Genomic DNA, 17,500 nt, shown 5'->3' with positions numbered 1-17,500 from the left:
AGTTAAGGTCAAAATTAGGTCAGTTTTGGAGATGTAAACAGTTGACCTTCTCAGCTTCCTCTCATCTGAAGCCCAGCTGATCCTGATGATGATGATAGTGATCTTGATCTTAATCTTGCTGGGACAGGTGGTTATTTGAGTGTCTTGCAATAATATTCTTGTTTTCACGCAAATTGAAGGTCAGGTCACAAAGGTTACTTCTCCAAGGCTCCTGTGACCTTGCTGTGACCTTACCGTGACCTCTTCTGACCTCTTGATCTCTTCTGACTTCCGTTTCTGTTTTATTTCTCGATTTGCTTCTACAATGACCTCTTCAGTAGCGTGACGTGTTTCCCTATTCCTTGTGGTGACTATTTGGTGACTTTCCACAGCTTCACAAACTCATGTGGGGGATTAAAATGGTGAAGACTGTGGCCATTAATCTTCTGCCCTCCATACACCCTTGCTAATGTCAATAAAATGGTCTAATGGTGCACAAAACTCAATTAAAATAGTGAAGACTGTGGCCATTAATCTTCTGCCCTCCATACACCCTTGCTAATGTCAATAAAATGGTCTAATGGTGCACAAAACTCAATTAAAATAGTGAAGACTGTGGCCATTAATCTTCTGCCCTCCATACACCCTTGCTAATGTCAATAAAATGGTCTAATGGTGCACAAAACTCAATTAAAATAGTGAAGACTGTGGCCATTAATCTTCTGCCCTCCATACACCTTTGCTAATGTCAATAAAATGGTCTAATGGTGCACAAAACTCAATTAAAATGGTGAAGACTGTGGCCATTAATCTTATGCCCTCCATACACCCTTGCTAATGTCAGTAAAATGGTCTAATGGTGCACAAAACTCAATCAAAATAGTGAAGACTGTGACCATTAATCTTCTGCCCTCCATACACCCTTGCTAATGTCAATAAAATGGTCTTATCGTAGCCAATCTGTCTTGAAATACCCTAACAACATGCCAAACTGTCTTAAAATGGTCCTAAAACATGCCAAACGATCGTAAAATATCCTTAAAACATGCCAAACTGCGTTTATATGCCAAACTGTCTTAAAATGCCCTCAAAACATGCCAAACTATCTTAAAAGGCCCTCAAAATGTCAAACTCTCTTAAAATGCCTTAAAAACATGGCAAACTATTTAAAAATGGCCTGAAAACATGCCAAACTGTCTTAAAATGCCCTTATAATATGCCAAACTGTCTTGAAATGCTCTAAAACATGCTAAACTGTCTTAAAATGCTCTAAAACATGCTAAACTGTCTTAAAATCCCTAAAAACATGTTAATCTGTCTTGAAATGCCCTAAAATCATGCCAAATTGTATTAAAATACCCTAAAATCATGTTAAACTGTCTTGAAATCCCCTAAAATCATGCCAAACTATGCCAAAATGCCCTCAAAACATGCCAAACTCTTTAATCCTCTGTCAACTCTCAAATTTAGCATCAAATCCTATATTGACAGTGTTCAACCCCATATCACCTCGTAAAGCTTCAATTTTAGTCCTACACTGAAGTATCTAATCCCACATAACTTCTCGAACCTCTAATTGAGTATTTTAAGTATATTCAGTGTTTTTTTTTAGCATTTCTCTATTAACAATATAATAACTTCACTCTTATCTCAAAATATCCTTAATACTTCTCATCCCACGCCTGTGTTTAAGGTACACAGGTTTTTAAGGGTGTTTTTAAGGTTCCAGTGACAGATTAACAACATTTCTACTATTACAAGGCTCTAGTTGAAGTTTTAAGGGTTTTTAAGGGTGTTTTTAAGGTTCTAATGACAGATTAACACCATTTCTACTATTACAAGGCTCTAGTTGAAGTTTTAAGGGTTTTTAAGGGTGTTTTTAAGGTTCTAGTGGCAGATTAACACCATTTCTACTATTACAAGGCTCTAGTTGAAGTTTTAAGGGTTTTTAAGGGTGTTTTTAAGGTTCTAGTGACAGATTAACACCATTTCTACTATTACAAGGCTCTAGTTGAAGTTTTAAGGGTTTTTAAGGGTGTTTTTAAGGTTCTAGTGACAGATTAACACCATTTCTACTATTACAAGGCTCTAGTTGAAGTTTTAAGGGTTTTTAAGGGTGTTTTTAAGGTTCTAGTGACAGATTAACACCATTTCTATTATTACAAGGTCTAGTTGAAGTTTTAAGGGTTTTTAAGGATGTTTTTAAGGTTCTAGTGACAGATTAACACCATTTCTACTATTACAAGGCTCTAGTTGAAGTTTTAAGGGTTTTTAAGGGTGTTTTTAAGGTTCTAGTGACAGATTAACACCATTTCTATTATTACAAGGTCTAGTTGAAGTTTTAAGGGTTTTTAAGGGTGTTTTTAAGGTTCTAGTGACAGACTAACAACATTTCTACATTATTAACTGGAGAAACACTCTTGAAAACACCGCTAGTCATCTCTGTGGCCTTGAAAATTGTACCGCTGTGAACTCTACGGACACAGCAAGCCGCGTTTCACTTACTTGGACACTGACGCGACGAATCTCAAACTCTCTGCTCTCACTACGACTATTTTCCAAGGCCACAGAGATGACTGGCAGGGTTTTCAAGAGTGTTTCCCCTGTTAGTAATGAAGAAATGGTGTTAATCTGTCACTGGAACCTTAAAAACACCCTTAAAATCCCTTAAAACTTCAACTAAAGCCTTTATAATGTAGAAATGTTGTTAATCTGTCACTGGAACCTTAAAAACACCCTTAAAAACCCTTAAAACTTCAACTAGAGCCTTTATAATGTAGAAATGTTGTTAATCTGTCACTAGAACCTTAAAAACACCCTTAAAAGCCCTTAAAACTTCAACTAGAGCCTTTATAATGTAGAAATGTTGTTAATCTGTCACTGGAACCTTAAAAACACCCTTAAAACCCGCGTCACTTCAACTAGAGCCTTTATAATGTAGAAGTGTTGTTAATCTGTCACTGGAACCTTAAAAACACCCTTAAAAACCCGCGTCACTTCAACTGGAGTCTATATAATGAAGAAATGTTGTTAATCTGTCACTGGAACCTTAAAACACTATTAAAAACCCTTAAAACTTCAACTAGAGCCTTTATAATGTAGAAATATTGTTAATCTGTCACTGGAACCTTAAAAACACCCTTAAAAACCCGCGTCACTTCAACTAGAGTCTTTATAATGTAGAGATGTTGTTAATCTGTCACTGGAACCTTAAAAACACCCTTAAAAACCCTTAAAACTTCAACTAGAGTCTTTATAATGTAGAAATGTTGTTAATCTGTCACTGGAACCTTAAAAACACCCTTGAAAACCCTTAAAACTTCAACTAGAGCCTTTATAATGTAGAAATGTTGTTAATCTGTCACTGGAACCTTAAAACACCCTTAAAACCCTTAAAACTTCAACTAGAGCCTTTATAATGTAGAAATGTTGTTAATCTGTCACTGGAACCTTAAAAACACCCTTAAAAACCTTAAAACTTCAACTAGAGTCTTTATAATGTAGAAATGTTGTTAATCTGTCACTGGAACCTTAAAAACACCCTTAAAACCCTTAAAACTTCAACTAGAGCCTTTATAATGTAGAAATGTTGTTAATCTGTCACTGGAACCTTAAAACACCCTTAAAAACCCTTAAAACTTCAACTAGAGCCTTTATAATGTAGAAATGTTGTTAATCTGTCACTGGAACCTTAAAAACACCCTTAAAAACCCTTAAAACTTCAACTAGAGTCTTTATAATGTAGAAATGTTGTTAGTCTGTCACTGGAACCTTAAAAACACCCTTATAAACCCTTAAAACTTCAACTAGAGCCTTTATAATGTAGAAAGTTGTTAATCTGTCACTGGAACCTTAAAAACACCCTTAAAAACCCTTAAAACTTCAACTAGAGCCTTTATAATGTAGAAATGTTGTTAATCTGTCACTGGAACCTTAAAAACACCCTTAAAAACCTTAAAACTTCAACTAGAGTCTTTATAATGTAGAAATGTTGTTAATCTGTCACTGGAACCTTAAAAACACCCTTAAAAACCCTTAAAACTTCAACTAGAATCTTTATAATGTAGAAATGTTGTTAATCTGTCACTGGAACCTTAAAAATACCCTTAAAACTTCAACTAGAGCCTTAAAAACACCCTTAAAAACTCACATCACTTCAAATATAACCTTGAAAATAATAATAATAATAATAATAATAATAATAATAATAATAATAATAATACAAATAATTAGATCTCCTTTATTTATGAGTACATCACACACACACGCACGTACACGCACACGCACACACACACACACACACACACACACAGCGAAGCGTTCTGTACATCAAAACACTTTAAAATATTGTAGAGACGTGTCAAAATCAAAATATATGTAGATTAGCACACAGAAAGGTTAGCATAGAGTTAGCATAGAAGGTTAGCATAGAAATATTGTAAGTATTGTGAATTATGAAAGAGGAAACATTAAGATTAGCATAGAGGTTAGCATAGGAAGTTAGCATTAATAGTTAGCATAGTGAAAGAAGATAAGTTAGCATAGAGAAAGGAAGGTTAGCATAGAGTTAGCATAGAGAAAGGAAGGTTAGCATAGAGTTAGCATAGAGAAAGGAAGGTTAGCATAGTTAGCATAGAGAAAGGAAGGTTAGCATAGTTAGCATAGAGAAAGGAAGGTTAGCATAGAAAGTTAGCATAGAGAAAGAAAGGTTAGCATAGAAAGTTAGCATAGAGAAAGGAAGGTTAGCATAGAGAAAGAAAGGTTAGCATAGAGTTAGCATAGAGAAAGGAAGGTTAGCATAGTTAGCATAGAAAGTTAGCATAGAGAAAGAAAGGTTAGCATAGAGTTAGCATAGAGGAAATAAAGGTTAGCATAGTGAAATTAGATAAGTCAGCATAGTTAGCATAGAATTAGCATAAAAAATAGCATAGAAGAATAAAGGTTAGCATAGTGAAATTTGATATGTTAGCATGTTTAGCATAAAGTTAGCATAGACAAAAGGAAGGTTAGCATAAACAGCATAGAGTTAGCATAGAAGAAATTACAAGCAAGCATAGTGAAGCATGATCAAGAAGTGAAATATTGAGAAAAAAAAGAGAGAGAGAAAGGTCAGCATACATAAATTACACAGGTCAGCATAGCATCAGCATAACGTCAGCATAGGGAAATAATATGAGTGAAATGTTATGAAGAGAATATTGAGACAGCATGAATGAAGAGAAATATTTAGGTTAGCATAGACAGCATAGATTAGCATAGCATAGGTTGAGAACAGAATAGCATAGGGTTAGCATAGTCAGCATAGTAAATTGAAGGTTAGCATAGATGTAGCATAGTTTAGTATAAGAATAGCATAGAAAATTGAAGGTTAGCATAGAATCAGCATAGTTTAGCATAGAAATTTGAAGGTTAGCATAGAATCAGCATAGTTTAGCATAGAAAATTGAAGGTTAGCATAGAATCAGCATAGTTTAGCATAGTAAATTGAAGGTTAGCATAGAATCAGCATAGTTTAGCATAGTAAATTGAAGGTTAGCATAGAATCAGCATAGTTTAGCATAGAAAATTGAAGGTTAGCATAGAATCAGCATAGTTTAGCATAGTAAATTGAAGGTTAGCATAGAATCAGCATAGTTTAGCATAGAAAATTGAAGGTTAGCATAGAATCAGCATAGTTTAGCATAGTAAATTGAAGGTTAGCATAGAATCAGCATAGTTTAGCATAGAAAATTGAAGGTTAGCATAGAATCAGCATAGTTAGCACAGAAAATTGAAGGTTAGCATAGAATCAGCATAGAATCAGCATAGTAAATTGAAGGTTAGCATAGAAATAGGATAGAAATTTGAAGGTTAGCATAGAATCAGCATAGTTTAGCATAGAAAACTGAAGGTTAGCATAGAAATAGCATAGAAAATAAGTTTAGCATAGAATCAGCATCAGTTTGCATAGAAATTGGAAGATTAGCATAGAACCAGCATGTTAGCATAGAGAATCAAGGTTAGCATACATATTAGCAAGGAAATAGCTTAGGTTAGCATAAAAATGGTGAAGGTTAGCATAGGTGAGCATAACCTAACTAACTAGTGAAATATGAAGAAAGAGATGAAGAATTAGGAAACAGGATGAGAGAGAGAGAGAGAGAGAGAGAGAGAGAGAGAGAGAGAGAGAGAGAGAGAGAGAGAGAGAGAGAGAGAGAGAGAGAGAGAGAGAGGGGGGGGGGTAAACAAATAAATTTCCACAATAAGATAAAAAAAGAATAATTTGATGGAAAAATCATTTATTTCTGCTTGTGACAAACTCTAACATTGGCAGCAGCAGGAGGAGCAGGAGCAGGAGCAGGAGCAGGAGGAGGAGGAGGAGGAAGAAGAGGAGGAGGAGGAGGAGGAGGAAGACAAAAACATAAAAGCAAGTACATAATTTTAACAGGAGGAGGAGGAGGAGGAGGAGGAGGAGGAGGAGGAGGAGGAGGAGGAGGAGGAGGAGGAAACCAAAAAACACACACACACACACACACACACAAAAAAACATCTCAAAAAACTTACACAACAATAAAAATAATAATAATAATAATAATAATAATAATAATAATAATAATAATAATAATAATAATAATAATAATAATAATCACATTAGAGCACATTTTAAAACACACTCTCTCTCTCTCTCTCTCTCTCTCTCACAATGGCCACCTATCTCTCTCTCTCTCTCTTTCTCAAACACATCAATACACCCTTCTAAATACATCACTTTGGGGGGATGGGGGGTGACAGGGGGCCAGCAGAGGGGGGAGGGGCAGTTAGGTTAATGGGGGGGGGGTACAGCCTTCACAGCCCTAAAAATAGTAGTGGTGGTGGTGGTGGTGGTGGTGGAAATCTACATTGAGTGAAATGCTCCTTAAAAACCACTAATGGGTTTTTTAAGGGTTTTAGGGAATTTTAAGGGTTTTTAGGGATTTTTTTTAAGGGTAAGGGAAGTTTTGAAGGTATTTTTGGGGCTTTTAACTAAAATTTCTTGTGGCAAATTGTGGTGGTGGTGGTGGTGGTAGAAAAGTAGTAGTAGTAGTAGTAGTAGTAGTAGTAGATAGTAGTAGTAGTAGAAATAGTAGTAGTAGTAGTAGTAGTAGTTGATGTTATTGCTTATATGACAATGTTCTTAAAACCACCACCTCCTTAGACCTCCTCCTCCTCCTCCTTCTCCTTCTCCTCCTCCTCCTCCTCCTCTTCCTCCACCTCCACCTCCTCCTCCTTCCTCTCCTCCTCCACCTCCTCCACCAGCAGTTCTATCAGCGTGTGGATGCCTGGTGTTGGCGGTGGTGGCGGTGTAGGTGGTGTGGGGCATAATGGGGCGGGGCGGGGCGGGGCGGGGGTGCATTTAGAAGCCGTGCACCTTGATTTGGTCAGCCTTCACCAGCCCCACCTTGGTCAAGAACTGGCAGATGTTCTCCCGCTGGTCACCCTGCAGCTGTAGAACCTGGAAAGGTCAAAAGGTCATTAGAAAAGGTCAAAAGGTCACAAGGTCATTAGAAAAGGTCAAAAGGTCATTAGAAAAGGTCAAAAGGTCACAAGGTCATTAGAAAAGGTCACAAGGTCATTAGAAAAGGTCACAAGGTCATTAGAAAAGGTCATTAGGTGGATGGGGTCACAAGGTCATTAGTATGGGGGTCACAGGAGGACATGACATTCTATAACCAATTCTGTGAGGATCAAAAGGTCATTAATGGAGGTCACAGGAGGACATGACCTTATATAACCTAATCTGTTGGTCAAAAGGTCATTAGTGGAGGTCACAGGAGGACATGACCTTATATAACCAATTCTGTGAGGGTCAAAAGGTCATTAGTATGGGGGTCACAGGAGGACATGACCTTATATAACCAATTCTGTGAGGGTCAAAAGGTCATTAGTATGGGGGTCACAGGAGGACATGACCTTATATAACCAATTCTGTGAGGATCAAAAGGTCATTAGTATGGGGGTCACAGGAGGACATGACCTTCTATAACCAATTCTGTGAGGGTCAAAAGATCATTAATGGAGGTCACAGGACATGACCTTATATAACCTAATCTGTTGGTCAAAAGGTCATTAGTATGGGGGTCACAGGAGGACATGACCTTCTATAACCAATTCTGTGAGGGTCAAAAGATCATTAATGGAGGTCACAGGACATGACCTTATATAACCTAATCTGTTGGTCAAAAGGTCATTAGTATGGGGGTCACAGGAGGACATGACCTTATATAACTAATTCTGTGAAGGTCAAAAGGTCATTAGTATGGGGGTCACAGGAGGACATGACCTTATATAACCAATTCTGTGAGGGTCAAAAGGTCATTAGTGGAGGTCACAGGACATGACCTTATATAACCTAATCTGTTGGTCAAAAGGTCATTAGTATGGGGGTCACAGGAGGACATGACCTTGTATAACCCATAGTCAAACCACACTCTGGAGTCACTTCTGGGTGGGGTCAGGAAAGGGGGACTTCCCAGCTATAGCATTGTCAAATCTCTCCCAGTACTAAGCCAATTAAAAGGATTAGAGATCGCCTGACCCTTTCAAGCCTACACCACCCCACCACCTCTCTCTCTCTCTCCCAAAAACTTTCTAATATAACATACCTATTCTGCTTTTGACTCACTTTTCCACACCCCCACTGTGGTATAAGTCAAGGTTATATAGGAAGTAGTTATATACGAGCACGTTGTATATAAGTTCCTTCTCTCGGCTGTGTATTGGTCCACCACGATTCATGACGCTCCCTTCCATCTAGCTGGGTGGGTGGCTAGGTGATGAATGAGTGACCCTGGCCCACCTTAATCCCTGACCCCTGACCTGCCTGCCTGCCTTCTCTCGGCTGTGTATTGGTCCACCACGATTCATGACGCTCCCTTGCATCTAGCTGGGTGGGTGGCTAGGTGATGAATGAGTGACCCTGGCCCACCTTAATCCCTGACCCCTGACCTGCCTGCCTGCCTTCTCTCGGCTGTGTATTGGTCCACCACGATTCATGACGCTCCCTTGCATCTAGCTGGGTGGGTGGCTAGGTGATGAATGAGTGACCCTGGCCCACCTTAATCCCTGACCCCTGACCTGCCTGCCTGCCTTCTCTCGGCTGTGTATGGGTCCACTACGATTCATGACGCTCCCTTGCATCTAGCTGGGTGGGTGGCTAGGTGATGAATGAGTGACCCTGGCCCACCTTAATCCCTGACCCCTGACCTGCCTGCCTGCCTTCTCACACCTACCTCACAACCCCACAAAATAGCATTGCCATGTGTTGTACTATTTATGTATGTATACTAATTGTTATTATCTATATTACAATACTACAGTGCATTCATAACACTACAAAGGCTTACTGAATCTAAAAGAGTGTTTAATGGGAAATGAAACATAAGAATATTTAGTAAACAGGTGATGAATGACACCAAGTGATGTGTTTTGGGGTTGATCTGGTATAGTGGCCAGTCGGGATTTACCGCAGCGTCCACACCCAAACTGACTCCTGAGCGTGGCTGACTATAATCTGTTGGTGAAAAGGTCATTAGTGGAGATCACAGGACATGGCCTTACCTAACCTAATCTGTTGGTGAAAAGGTCATTAACATAGGGTGTGTGGGGTAGAGGAGAGCCTGACCTTATCTGATGTAACCTAACACCACAGGACAGCTGGTGGTGCATGGTAAACCTCTTGAGAAAGGTCAGCATACTCTCACACACACACTGTATACACTAGTCTTCAGCCACACCCTCCTCCCCCCCCCTCAATGTATATTTCCAGTATGGGAGACAGAATACGGAGGGTTGACACTGACATCTCTATTTTTCTATTTCCTTGGTTTTGAAAAGTTATTAGATGAAATACATTGAAATTCTAATACACACAATACAAAAGTTTAAGAATATGTATACAATATGCAAGGGAACAGCGGATGTCTTGTTATTTTGATGTGAAGTAATAGTTTTGTGTTCAGATTTCAATATTCTGAGATCATTTTTACTGTGTGTATTAGAATTTCAATATATTTGTCTAATTCCTTTTTCAAACCGTGATATAAAGATGAAAGCAGGGAAATTGTTACAAAATAAAGATGTTTGTGTGTCAATCCTCTTATTCTGTTTCTACTAAGCTGAGGTGCCCCAGAAACACTCCTCTCTCTTGTGTCTTCAGTATGCATTTACACCAATTCTTAATAACCTGTATACCATTATTACACCCACTCTCTACACACTCTCTCTCACACTGTATACACTAGTCTTCAGTGTGTGTGTGTGTGTGTGTGATTCACCTTGGTTGTCTGTTGGTCACCCTGCCAGTCTTCCCCATTACGGAGCGAGGTCAGAGCTCATAGACCGATCTTCGGGTAGGACTGAGACCACAACACACTCCACACACCAGGACAGCGAGGCCACAACCCCTCCAGTTACACCCCGTACCTATTTACTGCTGCCTCAACACACCCTACACATTAACACACCACAACACACTCCACACACCGGGACAGCGAGGCCACAACCCTCCAGTTACACCCCGTACCTATTTACTGCTGCCTCAACACACCCTACACATTAACACACCACAACACACTCCACACACCGGGACAGCGAGGCCACAACCCCTCCAGTTACACCCCGTACCTATTTACTGCTGCCTCAACACACCCTACACATTAACACACCACAACACACTCCACACACCGGGACAGCGAGGCCACAACCCTCCAGTTACACCCCGTACCTATTTACTGCTGCCTCAACACACCCTACACATTAACACACCACAACACACTCCACACACCGGGACAGCGAGGCCACAACCCTCCAGTTACACCCCGTACCTATTTACTGCTGCCTCAACACACCCTACACATTAACACACCACAACACACTCCACACACCGGGACAGCGAGGCCACAACCCCTCCAGTTACACCCCGTACCTATTTACTGCTAGGTGAACACACCCCACACATTAAGAGCCACGCCCATTTGCCTCACCGCTTACCGGGAATTGAACCCGGTGTGTGCGTGTGTGTCTAATCATTTGGTATGTTGACACCTCCCTCTTAAAAGAAGTGAAGTGTTAGGAAGGTGGAGACACAGAAGCAGAGTGTGGCAGAGAAAGGTGTGAAGGATTGAGATTACATCAAACCTGGTTCAAATCCTGTCCAACATTTTGAGTGATATTCTTAAGCAAGGTGACACATGCACTGTTAACCCGTAAGAGGTGAACCACGTCAAGAACACGTACCTGGAGTCTTTGCCCACTATCTGAGGTCAAGGACATACAAGTATATACCCTCTCTCGTTTTCTATGCATTTTAAATTCCCCCCAGCTTCAGTATTTGTGTTCTCTGAATCGTCTGGCATACATCAACACGCCACCCAAACAAGGGACCAACACTCAGTCAGTCCTGCGTGTGCTGCACCTCTAAGCAGTGATATCCCTCTGGCCCTGCTGCAACACTACAAACATTACATACTCAAATAATACACAATAAACATTTTGTGGTAAACTGATGCAGCTTGGTCACCAGTGTTAATCTGTCCTAACATTAGTAACAACCTGTGTAACCTAACCTAATCTCATATCATAACTATTCTATATCTAAGTCAATAATAATAATAACAACAACAACAACAACAACAACAACAACAACAACAACAACAACAACAACAATAATAATAATACCTATAATAATAATAATAATAATAATAATAATAATAATGTCAAACTTCAAAAAATCACATACAACAGTGGGCAAACATGCTACAGAGAGGTTTTCAATGCACTGTTACCACACACACACACACACACACACACACACACACACACACACACACACACACACACACACACTGAAAGAATGTAGGGAAGAACTAGCAAGTCCTTTATACAACATCATAAAATGCTCAATAGAAAATGGAACAGTGCCAGTGGAGTGGAAAAGAGGTGAGGTGGTTCCCATATATAAGAGTGGAAGGAAGGAAGAACCTTTAAATTACAGACCGGTATCACTAACTAGTGTAATATGCAAGATGTGTGAAAGAATAATAAAGAAACAATGGATCGAGTTCCTTGAAGACAACAAATTAATATCAAATAGCCAATTTGGTTTTAGAAAAGGACGGTCTTGTGTAACTAATTTATTGAGTTTCTATTCTAGAATAGTTGATAGAGTACAAGAGAGAGAGGATGGGTTGACTGTATTTATTTGGATTTAAAAAAGGCGTTTGACAAAGTGCCACATGCAAGATTACTGTGGAAGTTAGAGGAGAAGGGTGGCTTAAAAGGAAGCACATTGAGATGGATAGAAAATTATTTGAGGGGGAGAGAAATAAGGACGGTAGTTAAAGATATGAAGTCCAAGTGGAGAGCAGTAGAAAGCGGAGTGCCACAGGGGTCAGTATTGGCACCAATACTTTTCCTCATTTATATTAACGACATGCCAGAAGGAGTGAACAGCTACATAAATCTGTTTGCAGATGATACGAAACTGTGCAGAGTTATAAAGCAAAAGGAGGATTGTGAAATACTGCAAGAAGACCTAAATAAGATCTGGGAATGGAGTAAGAAGTGGGAAATGGAATTCAATGTGAACAAAAGCCATGTCATGGAAATGGGAAAGAGTGAAAGACGACCTGTGGGAATCTATAAGATGGGAGATGGAGTAGAACTGGAGAAAGTAAAAAGGAAAAGGACTTAGGAGTGACGATGGAAGAAAACAATCAACCAGTAAGCCATATTGATAGAATTTTAGAGAAACATATAATTTGCTAAGGAATATTGGAGTAGCATTTCACTACATGGACAAAGAAATGATGAAGAAATTGATAAGTACTATAATAAGACCCAGATTGGAATATGCAGGAGTAGTGTGGACCCCTCATAAAAAGAAACACATAAGGAAATTGGAGAGACTACAAAAAAATGGCTACAAGAATAGTTCCAGAATTTGAAGGGATGACATATGAGGAGAGACTAAAGGCTATGGATCTACCAACCCTGGAACAAAGAAGGGAGAGAGATCTGATACAAGTTTATAAATTGATCAACGGAATGGACCAAGTGGATAATGAGAAAGTGATCCTGAGAGAAGAATATGACACTAGAAGCACAAGATCGCATAGTAAGAAGCTGAGGAAGGGAAGATGTCCGAGAGATGTTCAAAAATAGAGTTTCCCGCAAAGATGTGTTGAGACGTGGAACAGTTTGAGCCCAGGCCATGGAAAACTACAACACACACACACAAGGCCCTCACCTCGCCGTATTCAGGGTGTTCAACTACTGTGCCGTTGCATGCAAACTCCTTCTTGCAGGCGCGGACAATCTTCTTCAGGTCATAGTCTGAGGAGAGGCCCTGCACTGTGGTGAGTGTCTTCCGGCCATTGCGCTGCTGGATCCTGCAACACCACACAACACCATTACACCACTCAATGCTTATATTACCACTTTCACCAGTAAACACTATCAGTATCAGTCCACACTCAAGTCTACACCACTCAACACCACTACATCAGTCAGTCAACACCATTGCTATCAACATCAGTCGCTTACATCAATCAATACCACTACAATACTTTTAATATTACTCAACACCCATACACTAGTCACTCAACACCACTACACCAGTCAACACCACTACTACTACTACAATCACAAATTCTATAACGGGGCATAATTTTATTTTGTGGCGATAATCAAAATTTCCTGAAATAATGTTGCTTTGACACACACACACACGCACACACACACACACACACACACACACACACACACACACACACACACACACACAAGTTGTTGTTTTTCCTCTATTTGTCAAGGATAAGGATAATATTAACTTCTTCTTCTTCTTCTTCTTCTTCTTCTTCTTCTTCCTCCTCCTCCTCCTCCTCCTCTTCTTCCTCCTCCACATCAAAGGGACCATACTGTACTGTCAATTACTAACTCTTCTTCCTCCTCCTCCTCCTCCTCCTCTTCCTCCACACCAGGGGACCACAGCGTACTGCCTTCCACTGGTGTAGAAGGAATGTCTGCCCCAGCATCACAACCACAGCGCCCACAGTCACCCCTGGCCAGGCACCACAGCATGTCTCTGGCCCAGCATCACACCCACAGCCCCCACAGTCACCCCCACCCCAGCAGCACAGCATGTCTGGCTCAGCGTGGCTCAAAACTGCAGGCTGTGTTGGGTTGCTTACTTGCGGACCACATTCACTCCTCAACTTTCCCTGGTCCGGCAAACGTCAGGTCCGCCGGTTCATCAATTTCAAAGGTTAAATCTGGACTAGTAATATTATAAAGATGGGAATATTTTACTACTACTACTACTACTACTACTACTACTGCTGCTACTACTACTACTACTGACCTTATATGCACCAGACCATCTTGCACTCCCTCTTCTGTCCCACCAGCTGCATCAGCGAAGGGGTCTGTGGTGGTGGTGGTGGTGGTGGTGGTGGTGGTGGTGGTGGTGGTGGTGGTGGTGGTGGAGGAGGAAGATAGGAAAAATTGAAATAAATAAATAAATAAATAAATACACACTAAAATTTTAAGACAGACATAAAAACACCCATTATTTTAAGAGACATAAAAACACCCATTATTTTAAGACGCATAAAAACACCCATTATTTTAAGAGACCCTAAAATTTTAAGACAAAAACACCCATTATTATAAGACACACAAAAACACCCATTATTTTAAGACAGAAAAAAACCCATTATTTTAAGACAGACATAAAAACACCCATTATTTTAAGACGACATAAAAACACCCATTATTTTAAGACAGACAAAAACACCCATTATTTTAAGACAGAAAAAAACCCATTATTTTAAGACAGACATAAAAACACCCATTATTTTAAGACAGACATAAAACACCCATTATTTTAAGACAGACATAAAAACACCCATTATTTTAAGACAGACAAAAAAACACCCATTATTTTAAGACAGACATAAAAACACCCATTATTTTAAGACAGACATAAAAACACCCATTATTTTAAGACAGACAAAAACACCCATTATTTTAAGACAGACATAAAAACACCCATTATTTTAAGACAGACAAAAACACCCATTATTTTAAGACAGACATAAAACACCCATTATTTTAAGACAGACAAAAACACCCATTATTTTAAGAAAGACAAAAACACCCATTATTTTAAGATAGACAAAACACCCATTATTTTAAGACAGACATAAAAACACCCATTATTTTAAGAAAGACATAAAAACACCCATTATATTAACAGAAAAAAAACACCCATTATTTTAAGACAGCCATAAAAACACCCATTATATCAACAGACAAAAAAACACCCATTATTTTAAGAGACATAAAAACACCCATTATTTTAAGACAGACATAAAAACACCCATTATTTTAAGACATAAAACACCCATTATTTTAAGACACAAAAAAAACACCCATTATTTTAAGACACAAAAACACCCATTATTTTAAGAAAGACATAAAAACACCCATTATTTTAAGACACATAAAAACACCCATTATTTCAAGACACCCTAAAATTTTAAGATAGAACCCACAAAACACATTATTTTAACAATTTCATATATTTTGGTGACTTAATGGTGATTTTGAGCAATAAATGGTGAGATTGTGTTATTTTTTCACCATTCCCAGTCGATAAATTAAGAAAAACATTAAAATATAGAAAAACACATTATTTAAACAATTTCATATATTTTTGGTGACTTAATGGTGATTTTGAGCGATAAATGGTGAGATTGTGTTATTTTTTCACCATTCCTAGTCGAAAAATTAAGAAAAACAGATTAAAATATAGAAAACACATTATTTTAACAATTTCATATATTTTTGGTGACTTAATGGTGATTTTGAGCGATAAATGGTGAGATTGCATTATTTCTCACCATTTCTAGTCGAAAAATTAAGAAAAACTGGACAAAATGACTGAAAAAATAAATTATGAAAAAGCTTACATTTCTTCACCAAAACCTGATATTTTTTGCATCTTTTAAATATTTGGTGACTTAATGGTGACTTTTTGGTGCTTGATTACTAGTTTGTGCTATTTCAAACCTTCTAGTCGATAAATTAAGAAAAACTGGAAGAAATGAGAGAAATTTTTGAAAGACGAACAGACGCACCTTTCCCTCACCCCAATAAAAACCCAATCTTTTTTGCCCCTTTCTTCAAAATCTGGTGACTTAATGGTGATTTTGAGTGATAAATAGTGAGATGGTGTTATTTTTCACCATTCCCAGTCGATAAATTAAGAAAAACTACACGTATTGACCGAAAAACTTGGAAAAACTTAAATAAATGCAGCTTACCCACACCAAGACATCTTATTTTTCACCTCTCCCCTTCACCATTCTCACCAAAACACGTCAAAACACCAATAAACAGTAACCTCACCACATTTCCCGTCTACCCACCACGAAAACCACACGGAAGAGGGAGAAATAACACGAAAACCTGAAAAAACTCAAATATTTAGGTCAACCACCAACAACAACACAGGGAAGGGGAAGAGAAGGAAGGGCACCAATCCTCCCCGACATGACCAATTTTCCCCGCCATTTTCCCCACTTTCCTCATCACTTACCGAAAGTATTAAGGTTCTGGATTGACATGCGACTTCCGGGGAAATAACTGCTGGGGAAATGAGGCGGCTGACCGGTGCGTAGGAGGAGGATGACGACGATAAAGATGTCAGACCGTCAGGGGCGCTAGCGGATGATGGCGGAGATTCTGGTTTGCCCAAGTCCCGGATGTTTCACCAAGAACATTAAGTTTTGTCTAATATTACGTTTTTTTATGTTTTAATGTTAGAAAATGTATTAGAAAAATATATTTGTTATTTTTATATCCTATTTGTGCTCTAAAATGCTGTATTTTACTATTTCAACAAGAGTTTTATATCAATCAAGAACATTATTTAAATACTAACTTAAGAAACGTTATAATGCAAGAAAATGTATTAGAAAAATATATCTATTACTTTTTATCCTATTTGTGTTCTTAGATGCAACTTTTACAAGAATTTTATATCAATCAAGAACATTTATTGAAATACTAACTCAAGAAACCCCGCCCCGCTGTACCCCGCCCCGCCCCGCTACTACGGAAACTATTCTTAAAACGTATTTAGATATTTTTGTGTTGTTTTGCATGTGTTTGTGGGTGTGTTGTGGAGTGTGGGTGTGGGAGGAGGTGGAGGAGGTGGGGTGTGGGAGTGAGGGCGGGGGAGGTGGAGTCCCTGAGCAAGGGTGTCAAAAAGTCCATCTCGGCGTAAGGGTTGAAATGTTTGTCGTTGATTAATGGCGTTGGCGTTGTTCTGATATCTGCTTTGTTAAAGCAAGTTTGAAGCCACAATAGAATCGAGTCCAGCTGTGTTTTGCTTTAGCGACAAAATAACATTGAAGTCACTGCCTGAAATATAACGTGTTTTTAATTAGCACGCCTAGGATTGTTTTGGTGCTTCAAATAACACTTCAAACATATCAAA

The 17,500-nt window shown here is 38.9% G+C and overlaps 1 protein-coding gene and 1 long non-coding RNA gene across 2 annotated transcripts; one reads left to right on the top strand and one right to left on the bottom strand.

The window, feature by feature from the left end:
- Positions 1-4,500: 4,500 nt before the first annotated feature.
- LOC123501865 lies at positions 4,501-6,184 on the top strand. The gene is made up of 4 exons (XR_006673718.1): positions 4,501-4,534; positions 4,824-5,346; positions 5,388-5,755; positions 5,829-6,184. It is a non-coding gene; the product is annotated as an uncharacterized LOC123501865 (long non-coding RNA).
- Positions 6,185-6,941: 757 nt separating this feature from the next.
- On the bottom strand, positions 6,942-16,772 carry LOC123501816 (eukaryotic translation initiation factor eIF1). The gene is made up of 4 exons (XM_045250838.1): positions 16,598-16,772; positions 14,357-14,420; positions 13,244-13,385; positions 6,942-7,450 (listed from the first exon to the last, which is right to left on the bottom strand). Exons 1-4 carry the CDS (start codon positions 16,623-16,625, stop codon positions 7,352-7,354), a joined length of 333 nt encoding a protein of 110 aa, XP_045106773.1. The 5' UTR covers positions 16,626-16,772; the 3' UTR covers positions 6,942-7,351.
- Between the last annotated feature and the right edge of the window lie 728 nt (positions 16,773-17,500).

Source organism: Portunus trituberculatus, chromosome 2, assembly GCF_017591435.1.
Source record: "Portunus trituberculatus isolate SZX2019 chromosome 2, ASM1759143v1, whole genome shotgun sequence".
NCBI classification, from domain to species: Eukaryota; Metazoa; Arthropoda; class Malacostraca; order Decapoda; family Portunidae; genus Portunus; species Portunus trituberculatus.
The sequence above is the reverse complement of the archived record's forward strand: the minus strand, read 5'-3'. Positions and strand labels throughout refer to the sequence as shown.

Bases quoted from the DNA above. Each gene is read 5' to 3' on its own strand.
- LOC123501816 (XM_045250838.1), bottom strand. From the start codon at position 16,625: ATGTCAATCCAGAACCTTAATACTTTCG. The intron at 13,386-14,356 runs GTCAGTAGTAGT...GTGGTGTTGCAG, and splicing joins GATGGTCTGGTGCATATAAG to GATCCAGCAGCGCAATGGCC. The intron at 7,451-13,243 runs GTGAGGGCCTTG...TGACCTTTCCAG, and splicing joins AACACCCTGAATACGGCGAG to GTTCTACAGCTGCAGGGTGA.